At 41.9% G+C, this 18,588-nt stretch overlaps 2 protein-coding genes across 15 annotated transcripts in view; both read left to right on the forward strand.

Annotated features, from left to right (window-relative positions):
- HARBI1 (harbinger transposase derived 1) overlaps positions 1 to 1,678 on the forward strand; it is a 4,011-nt gene extending 2,333 nt beyond the window's left edge. For all 6 annotated transcript variants that reach the window (XM_068945796.1, XM_068945795.1, XM_068945794.1 and 3 more), the window contains one exon: positions 469 to 1,678. In XM_068945796.1, the coding sequence (XP_068801897.1) occupies positions 469 to 845 (377 nt within the window). In that variant the 3' untranslated portion in view covers positions 846 to 1,678. The remainder of the gene's footprint in view (positions 1 to 468) is intronic.
- A 2,474-nt stretch (positions 1,679 to 4,152) lies between these two features.
- The window catches only part of AMBRA1 (autophagy and beclin 1 regulator 1), a 138,315-nt gene continuing 123,879 nt past the window's right edge, over positions 4,153 to 18,588 (forward strand). For 4 of the 9 annotated variants that reach the window (XR_011141457.1, XR_011141458.1, XM_068945798.1 and 1 more), the window contains exons 1-5: positions 4,172 to 4,328; positions 15,724 to 15,978; positions 16,222 to 16,280; positions 17,023 to 17,206; positions 17,881 to 18,053. Coding sequence is in view for 7 of the 9 variants with exons in the window: in XM_068945798.1 (XP_068801899.1) it covers positions 15,844 to 15,978; positions 16,222 to 16,280; positions 17,023 to 17,206; positions 17,881 to 18,053 (551 nt within the window). In the remaining 2 variants the exon portion in view is untranslated. Of the gene's footprint in view, positions 4,329 to 5,010; positions 5,107 to 15,723; positions 15,979 to 16,221; positions 16,281 to 17,022; positions 17,207 to 17,880; positions 18,054 to 18,588 lie in introns of those variants that run through there. The other 5 variants (XM_068945799.1, XM_068945802.1, XM_068945801.1 and 2 more) reach the window with 4 other exon arrangements.

Below are 18,588 nucleotides of genomic sequence, written 5' to 3' on the forward strand. Positions count from 1 at the left end.
GATTGTTTGGACTATCTTTCCCTTAGAAAGCTAGAAGAACAAAAACAACCTAGTCTGTGTTTTTTATGGTCTGATTATTATGTATATTAGTTATATACCTTCTGTTAAGTCCTTGTTTTCAGCATCCTACCCCTTTCTGAATTATGTACTTTTTAATTTTACGTATGATTCTAGTCCAGTTGTCATAATTTCACTGTATTGCATAGTAAATGAATCTCTCTTTTAACAACCCTCCTCTTCAGTGTTCTTTAGGATTTTTTCATGTCAAATAGAGTGTCTTTATTTTTTGTCTTCTATCACACTTGTAAACCTGAGTTATTGTTGATCTTTCATATTTTCTCATGTGTTCTGTTTTTAGCCGGAAAAAAAGTTATTCTAGATCTACAGTACCGGAAAACTGAGAATGAAGAGCTGAAACCTATTGTTAACCGTAGGTATGTAATCTCTCCTGTTTTTGAACACTAACAGGCGACAGCTCCTTCTTCCTCCGAACGTGGCTGATGACCCCTCTGCATATCCCTGAGACACCTGCAGAATACCGTTATAACATGGCGCATTCTGCCACTCACAATGTCATCGAGCGGACGTTCAGAACCATTCGATCGCGTTTCCGCTGCTTGGATGGGTCCAAAGGCACCCTGCAATATTCGCCGGAGAAATCCAGCCATATCATTCTGGCCTGCTGCGTGCTTCATAACATCTCCCTGGAGCATGGGCTGGATGTGTGGTCTTCCCCAGCCACAGGACACATGGAACAACCAGAAGAAGAATATGAGCAAATGGAATCAATGGACTCAGAAGCTTGTCGTATACGCCAGGAGCTTTTGCTTACTCATTTTAGCTAATTTTGTGACAGCTTCTAAAGGCTGGTCTGGGAAGAATACAGGAGCAAATATGCCCCTCTTCTGTAAGTTCATAAAGACTGATCAGATGTGCGACAGGGAAAACTTTACTGACTTCGTTTCGGGGGGTGTTCTGAACTTCTCTTGATCTCCTTCTAAATGTCCTATTTAGTTGCTGAATTTTTACTGTTGTGATGCACATAGACTCCCCTTTCACTTATTTTAGAGAATAGTCTCAGTAGTGTGAGATTAGAGGAGAGACTTGGAAAATGGTCTTTGATAATTATGAAAAATCTATAAGGTTCAAACGATTTTACAAAGCGCAGTTCTATGCTGGTTTGTAAGCTGAAACACTTAATCAGGTTTTTGAACAACATTTCAACAAATTAAACTTCCTTCTGGGCTCCAGGGTACTCTGGATTCATGAGCAGCAAAGTACAAAAAGCACTCCTCATTTGGCCTGCAGATACAAGATCTTTACTAAATTCCATTAATGGTTTTGCACACCTCCCAAAACGCAATGATTCCTGTGAATGCTGATGGTTGTATTCTGGGAGGAGTTAGGCTTTTTTGGTGGGTACACCTTAGTGTATGCACATATCTTAAAGACAAGAAGGGCTGGATGTTTCTTCTTTCCCAAACTGGAGAAGATGTTAAGCTACAGTTGGCTGTGTCTGTTACTTAACAGATACCAGGAAATGGGCTAGTGAATTTGAGTCTAGTTCTCACTAGATATGGCTACCACAACAAAAACAGTTGTTAACTATTCATCTTGTTGGTTGCTCTAAAAGAAATGTGAAGGACTGACTGGATTAAAAAAAATTGAACCAATTGCACATGTTCTCTACGTGCCTCAGCTCTGATATACGGGAAGGCCCTTCCACCATTGCTGGCAATGTCCCTGTTCAGTGGAAAAAAGACTCTAATGCACGCAGTTCTTGTTGGCACAAAACTTTGAAGTATCCTTATCCTGGCAATAGTCCCTTTCCAAAGGATACGTGCGTTTCCAAGGATATCTCTTGACAGCAGTCTGAGACAGTTTTGTTTCTTAGAGATATTATTGTTTACTGGGCAGTAAATGTAACATCCAAGTGGTAGGGAATTCAGAATGCTGCACAAAAACTAACACTCAAAGTAGCATGGCAATTTAGCCCAGCAGGTCTTCTGCTCTTTGTAGAGAAAATGAGCCTGGTTCATGCCTCACAGGTTTTAGGAATATGTCCTATCCTTTCTCATTCTTAAGGGGTGAAGATTTGCGATTAGACATAGTTCTGTCAGTTTGCAATAGCAGTAAGCATTTAGTATTTTATACACAATGAGCAGGCTTGATGAGGTATAAGCAACTTGTTTCTTGAGGCCTTGATTAGAACTGTAAAATAACATGTACAGCAATCTGAGATGTTCTTCTATTTTCTTTATACCTTCTCTCATGATATATCACTTAAGAACTACTATTTCTTACTGTGGAGAAAACCCCACTCCTTTTACCTAGGAGGAAATGTGCAAGCATTATAGAAAATCATTTGTAAAATAACCATAATGCCAGAATGAAAGGTAAGAGTTGCTGCCATGTATGTCTGGTGTCCCATAATCATATCTGACTGTGCTAAAAATGCTTATCATCAGACCCAGACACCAGTATGAGCTGAGTGGGTGAAGCGAAGGTCAAGTGAGACTTGGACGCATGTAGGTATGCTCAGCTGTCATGTAATAATGAGTTGAAGTTTCTCAGTTTATACTGTTAATAGCTCTTGACAGCATGCACTGAGACGAAAGCAGCGGCACTCCCTGGAACACATTCACCTCTGGGGTTTGTTTTCCTGCAGCCACAGTCGCCTTTGGTAGACTGTAATTTCAAAACTAATCTCACTCCTTATCAGTTTGGGCAAATACTGCATCAGGGTGTACTGACAAAACCAGCCTGCTCTTCGTTGAGTCAGACCTCAGTGCCTTTCAGTTGATTTGGGAAATGGAATCTCTTCATCTAGAGAAGAGTTTGTGTTATGTACTCCTAAGCAGCTTCCTTCAAAACAATCCATCTGGACTCTTCTGTTTCCCTTGGGCTTAGATCATATTTAAACCTGACAGCTGAGAATCGTATTTCTTCTCTGCTTTGCAGCTCCTCTATGCTTCCCCCCTCACAGAACTCATCAGCTGCATTCCAGAGTGCATAAAGTTTGTGTGTTGTCAGAGCTCTGAAATGTAAAGCCTGCTCTGACCATCACATGCTAATACTGTCTGGTAGATCTCAGCCTTCTGTTGGAAGAAGACAGTGACAGTCTATCCAAGGTACTGGAGTTTTCACTGCTTGACTAAGTTACTCCAAAAAATCACATCATCAGCCTTTTCCAGTTTTCCCGTTAAAACCTCCTCAAAGACTGCCTAGTGAAGCTGTTAGCTGCCTTTGCTCCCTCTTACGCTGCCTATTGCAGTAAACCTCAAGCTGTACGCTTCAGTCAGGTGGGCTTCTTGACTTTTTCCTTGCTGATATATAGACACAGAGTGCCCTCATTTGCTTAGACTTTTCCTCCTGACATTCAAATCTCTCCAGAGACTCATGTCTCTGATACAGATGAGGCAGCACAACCTTTACAGCAACTCCTAATATTAGTTCCTGCCTAGGGCTTCTCATTACATGCTGACCCTCTTTCCAAGGGGTTACGTACACGTTTTGTGTCCTCATCCACGATGTTGGAGATTAATATATAATAATGAATATTAACATTCTATTTAAGGAAAATAATCTTTTTCAATTAACTTCTATCTGATAGTATCTTTTTCCTTCTAAATGTGTTTTGTTCTGATACCATCTATCTTTTCTTGCCTTTTCAATTACATTCCCTCCCCCCTGCCATATCTACCTTCAGGATAAAAGATGTGAGACCTGGACAATGTCTTGCAGGGAGAGATTTAAGCAGCATGTTCAAGAAAAGATTAAGTGGTTCCTGTCTCTGCGTGAGAAGACTCCCGCTCCTAAAGAGTTCTGTAACAGCCAAAACGTGACATCCGGAAGTCTGAGCAGAGAAACCCCAAGCAGCCCCTCAATGCAAACCCAGTCAGACTAGAAGTAAGGGATGTATTTTTTGTTCAAGGCAAAGCAGCCGCTGCAGTGACTTGGGGGGGGGAGGGGGGGTGATGCCCCACCTTCCCGGGAGCGCCCCCACCCCTGCTCGCCCTTCCGGGCTCGATTCATCGCGCCTGCTCTCTGCCGCCCCCGGGCGGCCCCGTGGAAAGCGGAGGCGAAGGAGCTCGTCGCTCGGCTCGCGGGGACTGGCACAGTTCTAGCTTCGGCTGCTCGGGCCTTGGCGCCGCTCTGGGCTCTGCTCTTAGGGCCTGGCTCGGCGTTCGGCTGGCTCGCCTGGCCGGAGCTCGGAGCGGCGGCGGCGGCGACGACCGACTCTTGGGGCCGCTCCTCCGGCCCTGGCCCCGCTCCGCCCGGCCCCGGCCTCGGCCCCGCTCCCGCTCCGCCCCGCACCCCCGCACCAGGTAGGCTCCGGGCCTACGCGCTCGGCCCGGCTGCGGGGCAGGGCCGCGCCGGCGGGGGACGGGCGGGCCGGCCGGCCGGCCGGCCGGGGGCCGCGGGCGGGTTCGGGCGGCGCCGCCGCCGCGGGCGCGCCGGAAGGTTGCGGGCACCTGCGGGCGCGGGGCGGCGGCGGCGGCGGCGGGCGGAGTGGGGCCGGGGCCGGGGCCGGGGCTGGGGCCGGGCCTTTGTGAGGGAGGGCGGGAGCCGGCGCCGCCGCTGGGCCGTGCCGGGACCCCGCGGAGCGCGACGCCTTCCCGGGGCTGGGGCTCCGGCCGGGGCAGCCCCGGGCGCGGCCTTCCCGCGGCGTCTGCCGGTCCGCGGGGGGCTGGGGCGCGGCGGGAGCGGGGCGACGGGCGGGGAGGCGCCCCAGGAAAGCGGCCGTTGGGCCTGGGGAGCCTGCGCGTTGCCTCACGCGCGCCTGTCCCGTATGAAACTGCCGCAAGTTGAGCACTTCTTAAAACTTGACTTCAGCTCCGAGCTCGGGCACTCCATTTTTTTTTTCTTTCCATCGCCTTCTTCTCTTGTACTGCCCCCATCTTTATTTTTGTTAAAAGGGATCAATGTTTTACCATTTCTGCAGTCTGGATAACGATAGGTTACGCTTTCAGAGAGTGCGGTATTGAAATGGATATAACACTTTTTTGGTTTTCCTGTCTTATCCTCTTACAAGGTGAAATAGGTGCTGTTCTCTGTGTCCCTCCTTTTGTTTTTCAAGGTGCATATTGCAGAGTACTTACTTCTGTAAGTAATATTTTGCATAAAATCCATTCCTATATATGCCTCCAGCACTGTGATACTTGATTACATCTCTTCTTGTGGGGGAATGTGCCTAGTTAGTTCACTAGCGTTTTGTTTTGTTTTCTCTTACAATAGTCCTTCAGGCAACACCTACGTTTCTGTCATTTTCTTTGAGTTTTTCCAGGTTATTTTTAATCTTGCCAGTAATGTGTTTTCTGTTGTCTTTGGAAAGCGCTTAACCTAATTTCTGCACTGAAAAGCATTTCAACTTCAAGAGTGAGTAGAGAGATGTTTTAGATGATCACTCACAATTTTTTCCCACGTGTTCTTTGGCAGTATCTTTCTGCTGTAAGAGACAGATTCAAGTACCAAGAATAGCCTTTATCTAGGTGGAATTTTGTCCTCAGGAAGATCAGCCCTGTGAATATAGGGAGTGCATTAGCTGCATATGTAGGTTCAGGAAAAGTGCTTCATGCTGCTCTGTTTCTCCTCCATGTGAAATGTTCACTCATGGCTCTCTTTTTCTGTATTTGTCCTTTACTGCTCGACCAAATTTGGTGTCCTTTGCAAATGTCCTCTGGCTTCTTAGGCTTTGCCACTCCCATCCTCTTTCAAATTGCTAATAGGAATGTTAGAATGGGACCCAAAAATGACCTCCTGGTAACGTGCATTTACTGCCAATCCATTACAGTACTGTTCAGTTTTGTTGCTGGGCTAGTTTTCAGAATGTGGGATGGTCTTAAATCTGAGCAGATTCAAATGCCTTATGAGTGAGGTTCAGAAACAGTACCTGAAATTCTCTGCTAAAGTTAAAATCTTTATTCACATTCTGAATCATTACTGTAATGCAATTTCTAGCATTTGAAACTCCTCAGTATAGCTTGCTTAGTAGTACTACAGTCCACAATTAGTGTTGCTGTGGATAAGTTTTTTGTTTTTTTTTTTTTTAAGTTGGTACTTTTGTGTTCAGAAGGTAACAAATGAGTATACATGTATTTGTCTTGTACTCATCTGTTCATTTGTAGCAGTGTAGATGTTAATGAGTGTAACAGTCTATTAGCCTCTCTCCCCCACTCCCCAGTACTTGCGATGAATAATGTGCTTGGATCCAGATATCTGGACTCGTCTTTTCAGATTTGCCTATCAGGGAGGGATTGGCATTTTACCCAGAGTGTTTACTGTGCTGACAGCTTTTCTTTCTTTTCCCTTCTCTGTGTCATAACTGACCCTCTGGATTCTTGTTTGGATGTTTCCTACTTTTCCATTTTTCGCACAGCATTTCTAACTTTTACGCAGATGTAACAACTAGTTGTAAAGAATGCAAGCTGTAATACTGTCTGCTGGTATTCCTTTATCATAAATTAGAGATTTAAATATTTGCTCCTTTGCTGTGTTACAATTTTTATGAAACTTCTGGAAAATAACTGTAGTATCTTTAATGCAATGGTTGACAAGCTAACTGAATTCAAGGTTCTTGCACAGTTATTACTGATGTTCTTAATACAGTTAATGCTAATTAATACTGTTAATAGGAATGTTATTAAGCTACTTTTCTTCCTCCCCTCCCATCCCTTCTACTAAAGTTGCATTATTGGAGACCTGGTAAAAGGAGGTAGTATGTGTTAATAGTTAACTTGTTTACTCTTGTGTTAGCGGTTATGCACTAACCTAACAAGGAAAGTTATAGAATCAAAATAGTAATGAGGTAAGGAAAGAAGAATCGTTTAGTTTTCAAAAAAGAATAACGAGATAAGTGTAATGGAAGAGACTAAATATTAGGAATATTCTAATGCAAGGTTATTAAAATGTCTGTATAGTAGTCTCTTAATGAAAGACCTGTTAATTGTGTTGCTTAAAACATGAGGAGATGTAATTCTCTACTTGTTGGGATTTAACGTTTGTTGTTAAGAACCTTGATTATAATTGTTGCCTAGTAACTATCTGTTGTCTCCAATTTTTGTGAACTGTTTGTTGAAGGCTGATGAGGCTCTGGGCCTGAGCATGGAGAGGGTCGTCTTAATCTTTATGCCATCACAGCTCCGCTTCTAATGCTCTCAAGGAATCATTCAGTGAGGCCTTTGGGCTGTCTTAACAAAGCAGTTCCTGCTGCCCTGCTCCTGGAGCGTAGCACTAGTTCTCCACCTTGGGCAGCGTAGAATTGCTGAGAGGAATCTGTGACTCATGCGTTTGATTCAGTTCTTTTCTCCTTGTATTTTTCTTATACTCTCAGTCCCAGGCCAAGAAGGGAAAGAGTCTCAAGAAGTGACTATGTTTCTTTGTTCAAAGTCGAGATCTTCTTTTTCTCCCATGTCGTCTTTAGTTTTGATACACCTGTGCATGAAGACTACTTCAGCTTCTGCGTGGATCATCTTTGCTTTTGATTCTGTGTGATTTGTTACCTTTTTTGATTATTTCCATGTGAACAGGGAATCGCATGAACAGTATTTTTAAATTACGTTCTTGCTTCCACTTGCGTTTTCTTCTTTACTTGGCTAATGTGCACATGCCTTAAATGTAGCCTTGGCACTGTAAAATATTTAATTTTCATCTTGTGGATATCCATACTTCCTTTGTTACTCTGCAGTGTAAGTACTCCCAAATTTCTCTTCTGTATATGATGTCAATACGTGGCACTTGTCTGTGGCTCTTGAGCTTGAGGAGCCTTGGTGTGACTCTTACTATATATATATATAGGGACTTTGGATTTGAAATTTCTTTACTTCTCTATCTAAAAAGAGAGCATTTCTGCTAGGGTTAATTTGTGTTCTCTCTCTTTTTCCCTCCCTCTTCTTTCTGTCCCTTATTTTCCATTCTTTGCAGTACTTAGTGAAAGATGCCACAGGCCGAATGTAGAATTCGGAAGCAAACTCTTAATCCTCTGGATCTTAGTTTGACTAATTTCACAGTTTTGTGAAATTGTTTTTATTCTCATCTTCGCTTATGGATTGAGACTAATATCTTCTCAAGAATTCATGAAGTTTATGCAGAAATGGTAATAATAGTTATGAAAGTGCTCCATGGTGTCATTGGTAAATGAACCTGTCACCTTCAGATGCGGCTGATCACTTACTTTTTTTTTTTATGATGTCCCTTGTCATTTTTTTCCATTAGTTTTCTGACCTTTAGAAGTTGATATCTGCAACTTTCTGTTCCACTTCCTCATAATTTTGCTGTAAATAACCAGCAATTAAACTCTTGACTCAAGAGTTCTCTTGAAAGTATTTTAGCTCATTTCAACTCGTCTGGCAAGAGAAATTAAGATTCTAATGGCAATAAACTTTCTTGCAGTTGTGTAGTAGTTTGAATTGACAACGTACTGTTGACATCTGTGTAATTTAATTGAATTTCCAGACCTGTTTATAGTTTCAATGTAAAACCTGACACTGAATTTTGTAATCATGAAGCAATGATACTTGCTGAAGCAATGATCTTTCAAAGCTCTGTTCCAATTTATGTTCTGATTAATTCGTACCTGCAGCTCTGAACATTAGAGTAGTGTATTTAGGGCATCTGCAACAGATGTGCTTTGGCATTGCATTCCAAATCTCCCTGGCCTTAATCAAGGGAAAACTTCAGCTTACAGAATAGTAGTTTGGGGAAGATCTAAAAACTTAAAAACAGAGCCCTAGAACAGAAGTTTTACCTTCATGGTAATAATTTTGGACTCTGTTACATAGTTGCATGCAAAACTGATTTTTTTTTAAATTTTTTTAAGGCCGTACAGGAATGTTTTGTACATAGGTGTACATAGCTTAATTTGATCAACACGGTCCTTTTAAAACGCAGTAATAGTTTATTGTCTTCTCCCCTTGCCCTCATCTTAATGAAGTGGTATGGGATGTGGCTTGAGAACTGGCAGCTTTGGCTTCACCAACCTAGGTTAATGGCTGAAGTAGTCCTAAGCTACAATATTGTACACTCTGCATAGCCAAATTATCAGAAGAGAGTGAAGGTCAAAAAGTAGGATTATTTGAAAGCATCCATCTTGCAAGATGCAGTCACCAAGGAGAAACAAATTCTGCAGTAGTCCTTCAAACAAGACTTTGAAAATCTTGGTACTCAAGTTGAAGTCTGGCTTTATGCTCTCTAGTAGTCAAGTGTGAGGAACCTGCGCGTCTTAAATTAAGCTATGGTGTGCGTGGGTTTTCTTGTGTAGTGTACTTTGTGTATGTGTGTGTGTATATATATATGTGTATATATCTATACACACTCGTATACACATGTATATGTGTGTATATACACATGTATATGTGTGTATATACACACTTGTATATACATGTGTGTGTATACATATATGTGTGTGTATACTTTATATAATTTTATATATTTGTATGTATGTATATATGCATGTGTATATATAAAGACGAAACAACAAAATAGTTTCTGGAATTCTAGTCTTGCTTCTTCATTGTTTTGATTAGTCATGCTTAAGACAAGTTTGTTATGCCTCTATGAACTGTATCCGTGAGTTAGCCTTGCTTAAAATTCCAGTGCACCGTAACTTTATTTTCAGTATATATTTATTAAGTTATCTTGCAGCAATATATAAATGTTCCTTGAGGTTATCTCTTCTAGAAGTTTTTTCTGGCTTTGAAACCCGAGAAGAGCTAGAACCTCTTTGAACTGTTATAAAGTTCATGTAGAAGTGCTACAAATGGTGTTAAGGGAAGGCAAATAGTATTTTTAAGAGAAAACTTAAATATGTAGCTGATCAGGTATACTTACAGAAACTCTATTAGTGCTGAACATGGTATCTCCCTCTCCTCTAAAACTTGCCTTGAGTTTAGATCAGTGGAAGTATTCTGAATATGAGTCATGTCACCCTTTTTATTTTTCTTTTTTACAGATTTTTTTGTTGCTATTGCATTGCTCAAATTCCAGTGCTGCATACTTTGATTACTTACCAAACTAGGACTCTTTCACTTGTGCTGTTTGTTTAGCTGAGTTGATTCAGTTGAGAGAGGGCAAATCAGCTTTTTGTTTTGGTTTTAAATAAGCTTTTTTAAAACTTTACTGTCTTGCAAGTGAAAACATGAAAAGGGTTAGAGAGAATGGTGTGACACTTGATATGAATCAAACCAATATTTTTAATAAAACTACTGGTAGAGTTCAATCTGTGCACTTCAGAAAGATGTCAGTGTCCTTATTGCTACATCCGTTGCGGATGGGGCAATGGGTTTATACCCCAAACTGGGCTATAAACAAGGAAGTGATCTGGAAGGTCATTGGACAGAGCTGCGTTATTGCTCATGTCTGTCTATTCTTTCTTGGAGAGCTATTGTCTGTGGGTCCCGAAGAGCAAAGGTTTATCGCTTTTATTAATGAAACTCTTGTAACAAAAGGAGGAGGGACTGCATTAGTCTGTAGTCATACTGTTTTTCTCTTTTGCTCTTGGGAGTCTTTTGATAGGGGTTTCGATGAAGCGTTCTGTCTCAAAGTATGTAATATATAAGGGAAACTGGTGGTGGAAAATACTTTGCGGAAATAGCATGTCTTGTGACTACACCTTATATGAGGATCCTTGATAGTGACGGTAAAGCATTTGGCCTCCACCACGGCATGTACTGTCGTGGTATGCGCTTGTCTGGCCATCTTGTGACCGTTTTGGATAATCCACCCATATGCGCATTAGTGGGATTCCTAAGTTATGGTCAGTGTTTAATAAATACAATCAGAAAAGACTCCTGAAAATTTTTGTGTTCCATACAGTCCCATAGAAGTTGATTTGCCTTTTCTTAATCAGTTTTGACCATCTGTTGTTGCTGTCTATAATATTTGCAGATTCAGGTGGATCTTTTAGTAATGCTAATTACTGCCAATGCAAGGTGATTACTGTTTAAAAAATGACTTTCTGATATTTGGACAAAGCCTGAGATGTTGCAGCCTGAAATTTAATTTAGAATAAACGAAATAGCATACTTAGTTGTTAGTGACTGGGTACTTTGCTTAAGAACAGGTGTTTTGAAAATAGCAGATAATCGCTTACAGGATGGATAGGGCCATGAGCAGAGCTTGAGACAGTTCAGAGTATTAATAATCTGATTTTTCCTTGTTGCTAGAGACAAGTTTATTTGTGTTTTTGCAGGTCAGTGGCACATTTCAGTTCCTGATGGAAGTTTCCCCTGCCCCTCGCTGTGTTGGCTTAGTTCAGTGTACGCACTGGCCAATAGCCTATGGGGATCATATCAGTTTTACAGTCAAACTTGTTTTGTAAGTCTTCAAACTCTGCAAAGGTGCTCTGGGACAGAAACTAATCGCACGTGGCTTTTTCCTCTCTGGGCTTTTCTGGAGAAACTTGAGCGTGCGTTCTCTCTGTCTGTCCCAGATTGCAAAGCCAGAGACAGCTTTTATATTTCATTTAATGTTGCCTCTTTCTTCATCAGTCACTTGAGACTTCTTTCGGCAGCAAAACCATCTGAAGGTATTGGATATTTCTGTCTTTTGGACAGAACTCCCTTTATAAATAGCATTTACTGATTGCAGCTTTTTTTCACTGGTAGAGCTGTTCCCACCCTTTCTGTATGCACGGATCAGGAAAGGCTTTCTGTGCTGGGCTCGGCATGCAACCAAGAAGTCCTTAGGAGTGGTAAGAGAGATTTTTAGCCTGAGAGCTGAAGGCCACATGAAATAACTTTTTTCCCCAATGGAGAATTCAATAGCATGAAGCAGTACTTGGTTGACAAGAAGAACTGAAATTTTTTGTACCAAAAGCCAGCTGTGCTTCCAGAACAGTGGTACGAGATTCTCCCAAAATCAGTAATGCCAAAGATGTTGCGTTGGGGCAGGGGATATGACCACGATCTTTGTAAGGTGCTGAAGTTTGTAATTGGTACACTAAGCCACTGCATAATGCATCAAATATCTTGACATCCTTTCCGTAAGGTAGTTAGAATACACTTCTTTCATTCGCTGCCTTTCCCCATCTTTTTTTGGTGTTTTCTTGGTGTCCTGTGCCACTGTTAAGTGTCTTCTATTTGCTACTTCATTTGGCTTTCTAGATGTCCAGAATCTGTAAAAGTGACAGTTATAACTGAGCTTATATTGCTCTGAGGCTGGGAATCCTTAAGGCTTCTTCGAGGACAGCTGGCAGAGAGCAAGTAAGAAGGCTTGGGGCTGGGCAGTGTAATGCTCTTTCCAAAATTGTAAACAGCCCAGCATGCTGTCCTGAAATGCCCTGAAGGGAAAAAACTCTTAAGAAAACAAAGCTGCCAATTGTAGAAATATTTCTCGTTTCTCACTTTCAGAATTTCTCTGGTGCCCTAGACCACATCCGGGGCATCAATTAATCTTCCAGTTATTGTGCACCACTTTTGGTCATTTTGATTTTAAAAAAACCCAAAAACCAGAACTAGACCAATCCCAGAGCAGTTCCTTGTTCTGATGATTAGCTGCTTATCACTTGTGATAGCTTGCGTATTTGTGATACTAGCAATGCTGCTAATGAGTCAGTCCCCCACTGGTCTGGACAGGTTTGATCCAGTGACCTGCAAGCTTTTTTTATGCTGAGGCCAGAGTAGTATTTTCAAGACCACCGTGCCGCCTTTAAACTTTGCTAGTCAGATGGCTACTGTGTAGCTATAAATATCATTTGTACTTCAGTATTTTATCTGCTCATGGTATTTAATAATGCACTACATCATATTCTCCTTCTTATATTTGAGCAAAATGTTTGGAGTTGATGGGTATCTTTAGTCAATTACGGAAGGAACTGGCTCCTTTATTTAAAAAAAAAAAAAAGGCTATAGAATAGATGATTCAATATCTATTAATAAGATTGAAGACTTCCTGCTAAAGTGAGCAGAGTTGATATCCACACTAGCAAAGGAAAATAAAGTTAGAGCCTTCAAATGGAGAAGTAGATGCAATCTTGAAGTACTGCTGCATGTGTCACCCACCGCTGTAATCAGGCTTTCATTAAGCCAAGAGAGAGGAGTCAGCTTTTCCCATATGAAGTGTGAATTAAGCTTGGCCCCCAAAGAATCCAGGATGGCTCCAGAATGCCAGCTCCACTCAAAAAGGACGTATTGCCTTTTGGTGAGGTCCCAACTTTTAAAAATGTTGAGCGAGTTAGCGGGGTCCTATATAGGCATTAGCTCTGTTTTGTTTCAGGTGGGGCGAACAGGTGAGTTGGTTCAAAACAGGTGAAAAATGAGGGACAGTCCCTGAGAGAATAAGATCAGGTTTGAACATGACCATATATGAAGTATTTATTATATCCAGATTAGCTCAGCAGACGAGTACAAACCTGTAAAGATTTAGATAAGTTGGCTTAAAGTAGGTACTTGATTTTATTTTATGAAGATAACTTGGTCTTTCCACAAGGTGAACACATGAGGTTCACTAACTGCGGTCATAGCTGTGACTTAATTATTTTACAATATGTAAACTTACTCATGGCATAAACAAACATCAAGACGTTAAACATCTTGATTTTTCTTGTTGCTATTGTACTAAAGGTATAGAAGTATTGTGCTGATACTTCTGATAGGACTGAAACTTCCCAGGTTCCCAATAGAGCCTATTCTTTTTCAAGACTAATTGGGTTATCCTGCTTGTAAACTGATCGGAGTCTCTTAAGCTGTTTGGGTTGTTTGTCCTTTACACCTCTTGGAAGGCTATTCCAAAGCTTGATATTTTTGTAATCTCTTTTGACTTCCGGCTTATTCCAGCTGCAAGTCTGGGCTTTCATTTGTGTCCGGTTTACACACTTACTCTTTGATTGATGTAGTACTTGCAGCCTGAGTGCACCCATAAAGAACAGTCAGCTGCTGTCATCTTAATTTTACTAAATGAAACTAGACTTGGTTTCCTCCCATAAAATAGGCTCTTTATTGCCTGTGTAATTCTGAGCTGTCCTTCCCCTCCACGCTTCTTCCAGTTTGAATTAACTCATTTTTTAACATGGGTGACTGGTGATATTTGCGGACTCCAGATGAGTGTTTACTAGAGCTTAGTGAAAACAGATCTTGGTTTAGTGATTCCTTTTGGCTTTATGCGCTCTAGTTATCCTTGCGCTAGTATTTTTGGCTCTGGGTTTTTTTCATCTGTACTGTTGCTTCTAAGAATCCTCATGCAACGTGACATCATATAAGATTGTGTTGCATTCCAGTAAGACTTTTATTTTGTGGAATAACTCCTACCTAAGTTTGGCTGACTTTCACAGAAATTCTTGAAAGAAGACTTATTTTACACTGAAGAGTTTAAGTTCTGTAAAAGATCCAATCTGCATGTTGTTCACATTAAGCATCAGTGAATTTCTAGGTAGCTTGGATTTCTTTGTGGTGAACTCTAGTGAGGGACGCGTTTACTTGTTCATCGGCTTCCTTTTATTTTACTTTTACAAATGAAAACTGATCTGCTTAATTAGAACTCATTTTCCTGGCTTATCTCTGCAGACAGCTCCTCCCTGTAAGCAGCAGCTGTCTTAAATCATCAGTTCAGAAGGCTTTTTTAGGGGAGAGTGGGAGGAAAGGAAGGTTTGCTCATGCCTATTCTGTTTTCTATCATTTAATCGTTCATCTTTTCTTGTGTACCTGGACCTCTTTCTCCTGTGTGTGTTTTTTTCTTTTTTGATTTTCACTCCCTTTCCTGTTGAATACTGATGGTTTTGTTCAATATAACATGAACCAAGGAGGATTTGTCTTCAGAGATTTAAATTCTACGTGATGATAGAGTAATATGTGCCCTGCTGGGATCAAAAGATAGTAGCATTGTAGCAATGTTCCCTGTTTTATGTATTCTAGGGAACTACTCGTTTCTGGAGAGCTTTTGATAATGAACCCCAATCTGAAACCATTCCAAAAGCTGTGCAGCTTGGTTGCTGTGAGAGCTGCTTTATATGGTTCTTTCAAAGAATTAACCTTTTTCTAGAAAATAGGTAGTAATACTTTTTCCTTAACAGCTCCAAGTATACTAAAAGCATTAATCTTTGTCATTGTGTATTACTTGGGTGAACTGTTGTTCTAACAACAACACAGATGGAAAGAGGATGTGCAGGAAGGCTGAATAAATTGTCTAGCACCGCAAATAATGGAGAGTTGTCCAGTGTGCCCCTACAGTCCTTAGTGAAAAGTTTTTTAGTGTGATATGTGGCTGCTTCCATACGTTGTAAACTATTGTGATGGAGCTGGAAGTAATTAGGACTTAAGGTGTATCAGTCATCTGACCTTGCAGTGTAATGGTTATTGTTATTGAAATCTGCATAATTCCTCAGAGACTCCTCTCTTCTTATATTGTTAAATTTTTAACACTCTTCCCCTAGCTGTCGGTCACTCTTCCTAGATGCTATTATTGAAATCGTTGAGGTGTTAAATCTTTCTTCCTTTATTATATATGGCTAGAGACAGAGGGAAGGGGAAGGGTCACAGGTTCAGCTTTTTAATTCTTTTTAGGTGGTATATTTAGGGCATATGTACACAGAAAGGGCTGAATGCTTTCAAAGGCTGTTAAAATGCTGCAGAATTGCCATAGACTGGGGCTTGATAACGGAAGACAGTAACAAAGACTGGGAGGCAGGGTAGATTTTCCCCTTAAATCTAATCTGTTGGTATTTAAAACTCTTTCTGCATCCAGGTAATCCAGGTCAAAGCCACCTTTCTTATCATTCTCTTCTCTTTCTAGGTTTCCATGAAGAAAAACACTTGAAACGTGTGCAGCCTATTTGTAGCTTGGTGGTAGTTGTGATCTGGACCTGCTGGTGTCTCCTCCCAGTACTTGGTGTAACACTAGCTGCTGAAAGCCATGAAGGTTGTACCAGAGAAGAATGCTGTCCGCATCCTGTGGGGTAGGGAACGAGGTACCCAAGCTTTGGGTGCTCAGCGGCTCCTGCAGGAGTTGGTGGAGGACAAAACTCGATGGATGAAATGGGAGGGCAAGGTAAGGTTGTGAAATAGAGGTGCCCAGATTGATCTTGGAGTGGGGGAAGGGAGGCAGGCATTTGAAATAAATTGCCTCATGATTGTATTACACCTGATATGCTCTCTGGCTCTGTTCAGTTCCTGCAGTGATGCGATAATAGATATGTTCCTGCAGGGGGCTTCCCTTCTTGTTTACGTGGCTTACAGTTAAAGTATGATCATATGACACTTGCAACACTTCCTGCTTTGTTGGCTTTTTCAGAAAGTTGAGTTGCCAGACAGTCCACGCTCCACCTTCTTGCTGGCGTTTAGTCCAGACAGGTAATTAACTCCTAGTTCGTTCCCTGTTTCAACAGTCTCCTTACGCTAACAGAAGTGATGGAGGCTTGTACCCGTTGAGTTGTTCAGTCCCAATCAGCTGAGGGAAACCTCTGGTTTTTGACCCGCATGGATGGAATGTGCATACCTTCTTCACCTTACCATAGTTGGTATTTAATTTTTGAGGTACCTAAGCGATGCGTAGCTCTAAGGGAAAAGGTTCTGTCCAGCCATAATGGGATTTAGTGAGTAATTTGAGGGAATAAAGGGTGTTTAAGTGCTCAGCCAAGACAGCACAACAGACCAAATGGTGGGGCCGCTTGCCCTGGGATATTGTGGATTAAAGAACAGGGCAAAATGATGCACATGTTGAAAAAAAGGAATGGAGGTGGGATCTTTCTTAGTGTCATTTGACTTGACAGTAGTTGAGCTGGTGTGGAGAAGAACTGGGAATTGCCCTGGACTCTGTCACGCAGAGTTCCTTTTGAGATGCATGTTGACACTGACTTTCAAGGTCAGGTTTATGCTTGCAGATAAGCTCTTGTTTGTGTGGACCCTGAAATCTGGCCACAAGGAGCTCTATGGCCATTGGTGATGCAGTAGTCTCTTATCCTTTGAGCGTGGGGCTCTGAGAGGGAAAGCGGCTGGGTTAGGTGTGAACAGACCCTGTTGAGACTAAGCTAATCAGTCTGATTTTGTGATACTTGTCTCATGCTAATGTTTGTCCTGCCTTTTGCGTTCCCAGGACCCTAATGGCTTCCACGCATGTGAATCACAACATCTACATCACAGAGGTGAAAACAGGCAGGTGTGTTCATTCGTTGGTTGGACATCGCCGCACTCCCTGGTGTGTGACCTTCCATCCGACCATCCCAGGCCTCATTGCTTCAGGATGCCTAGATGGGGAGGTTAGAATCTGGGATTTACATGTAAGTCTTTCCAGAAACTCATGTGCCTTTGGGGCTTGGAGGGTGGTGACTTTGTTTCGTCTGAGTTGGTTTCCCAAACATTGCCTGGTAAGAGAGTTGCTTGGAAGGTTTGCTGGGACCTGTCCCTCAAAGTGTACAACAGACTGCGGCCTTTCTTCTTCCTCTAGAGAGGAGATGGCAAATTCTTCACTGGATTTAGGTTGTGCTCCTTAGCCTGGCTCAAGTATTTGATGAGTGGTACAGGTAATGCTGGAGTGTGGTGTTTTTTTTTTTTGTTTTTTTTTTTGGCAAGGTATCTGTTTAGGTTATATGAAAGACTTGCCATTTTTCATCCTTCTGAGTCTATTTGAACTCTTCATTAGAGAAGTTGCTGCCCTGTGAGTTTTGTTTTGCCTACTGATTGGTACAGAGACAAAATATATATATGTATCTGATTGCTTTGAAATGTAGTATTTGTACAGGCTGCTTGAGACACACCTATCTACAGAAGTCCGTCTGTGGTCATTGTTGCAGGCAGTGCTATGTTCTGGACATGACCTCAAACGAGAGCAGCTGTTGTTACCAGTAAGATATGTCAGTGCCATCCGAAGTCTTGGAATGATAGAACATACGTGGAAACATACTGATCTTAAACTGTATGATAAACTGCTTGTGGTTCTTGACTCCTCACTCAGGGTGGAAGTGAGAGCTGGTTCACAGATAGCAACAATGCCATTGCATCGCTTGCTTTTCACCCTACGGCTCAGCTCTTGCTGATTGCAACGGCCAACGAGATACACTTCTGGGACTGGAGTCGTCGGGAGCCTTTTGCAGTGGTGAAAACAGCCAGTGAAATGGAACGGGTCCGGTGAGTGCCCGTTTCCAGGGAAAAGCATATTTGTATGTGAAAAATGATCAGGCTTGGGAGATGTGGAAGGTTCCTCTTGAATGCTGCACATCCTCTCATGTTGAGGCAACAGAGAGCAGTGTTGTTCATAGCTTCTTGGCCAAACTGGCAGAACAACAGTCCTGTCAGCAGGAAAAAAGCAATTGGAAATAATGGATCAGCTTGGCTGTTCACATTTGTAATCAGCTGTGAGCCCAGTAGATGCTTTCAAGATCTACTCCGTGTTCATTTTTAAGCTTAGTAGTTAAACTTGCAGGCCGTAAGGGTAAAAGAACGCAGAAGCTGCCAGAAGAGTTCTGAACTGTTACTCCAGTGCAGTTTTAAAGGTAACTGTGTTACTGGAAACTTGATACCTTCTTTTGAGCAATTTAAATTGAGGCAATGAGATAACATTCGAGGGTTGTTAATCTCTCCCGTTGTACCAGATTCCAGTGTGTGTAACAACACACACCGTGTAATAACTAAAACTTCCTGCTATTTCAGTTGGATACAGGAG

This window comes from Struthio camelus, chromosome 5 (genome assembly GCF_040807025.1).
Source record: "Struthio camelus isolate bStrCam1 chromosome 5, bStrCam1.hap1, whole genome shotgun sequence".
Lineage (NCBI taxonomy): Eukaryota > Metazoa > Chordata > Aves > Struthioniformes > Struthionidae > Struthio > Struthio camelus.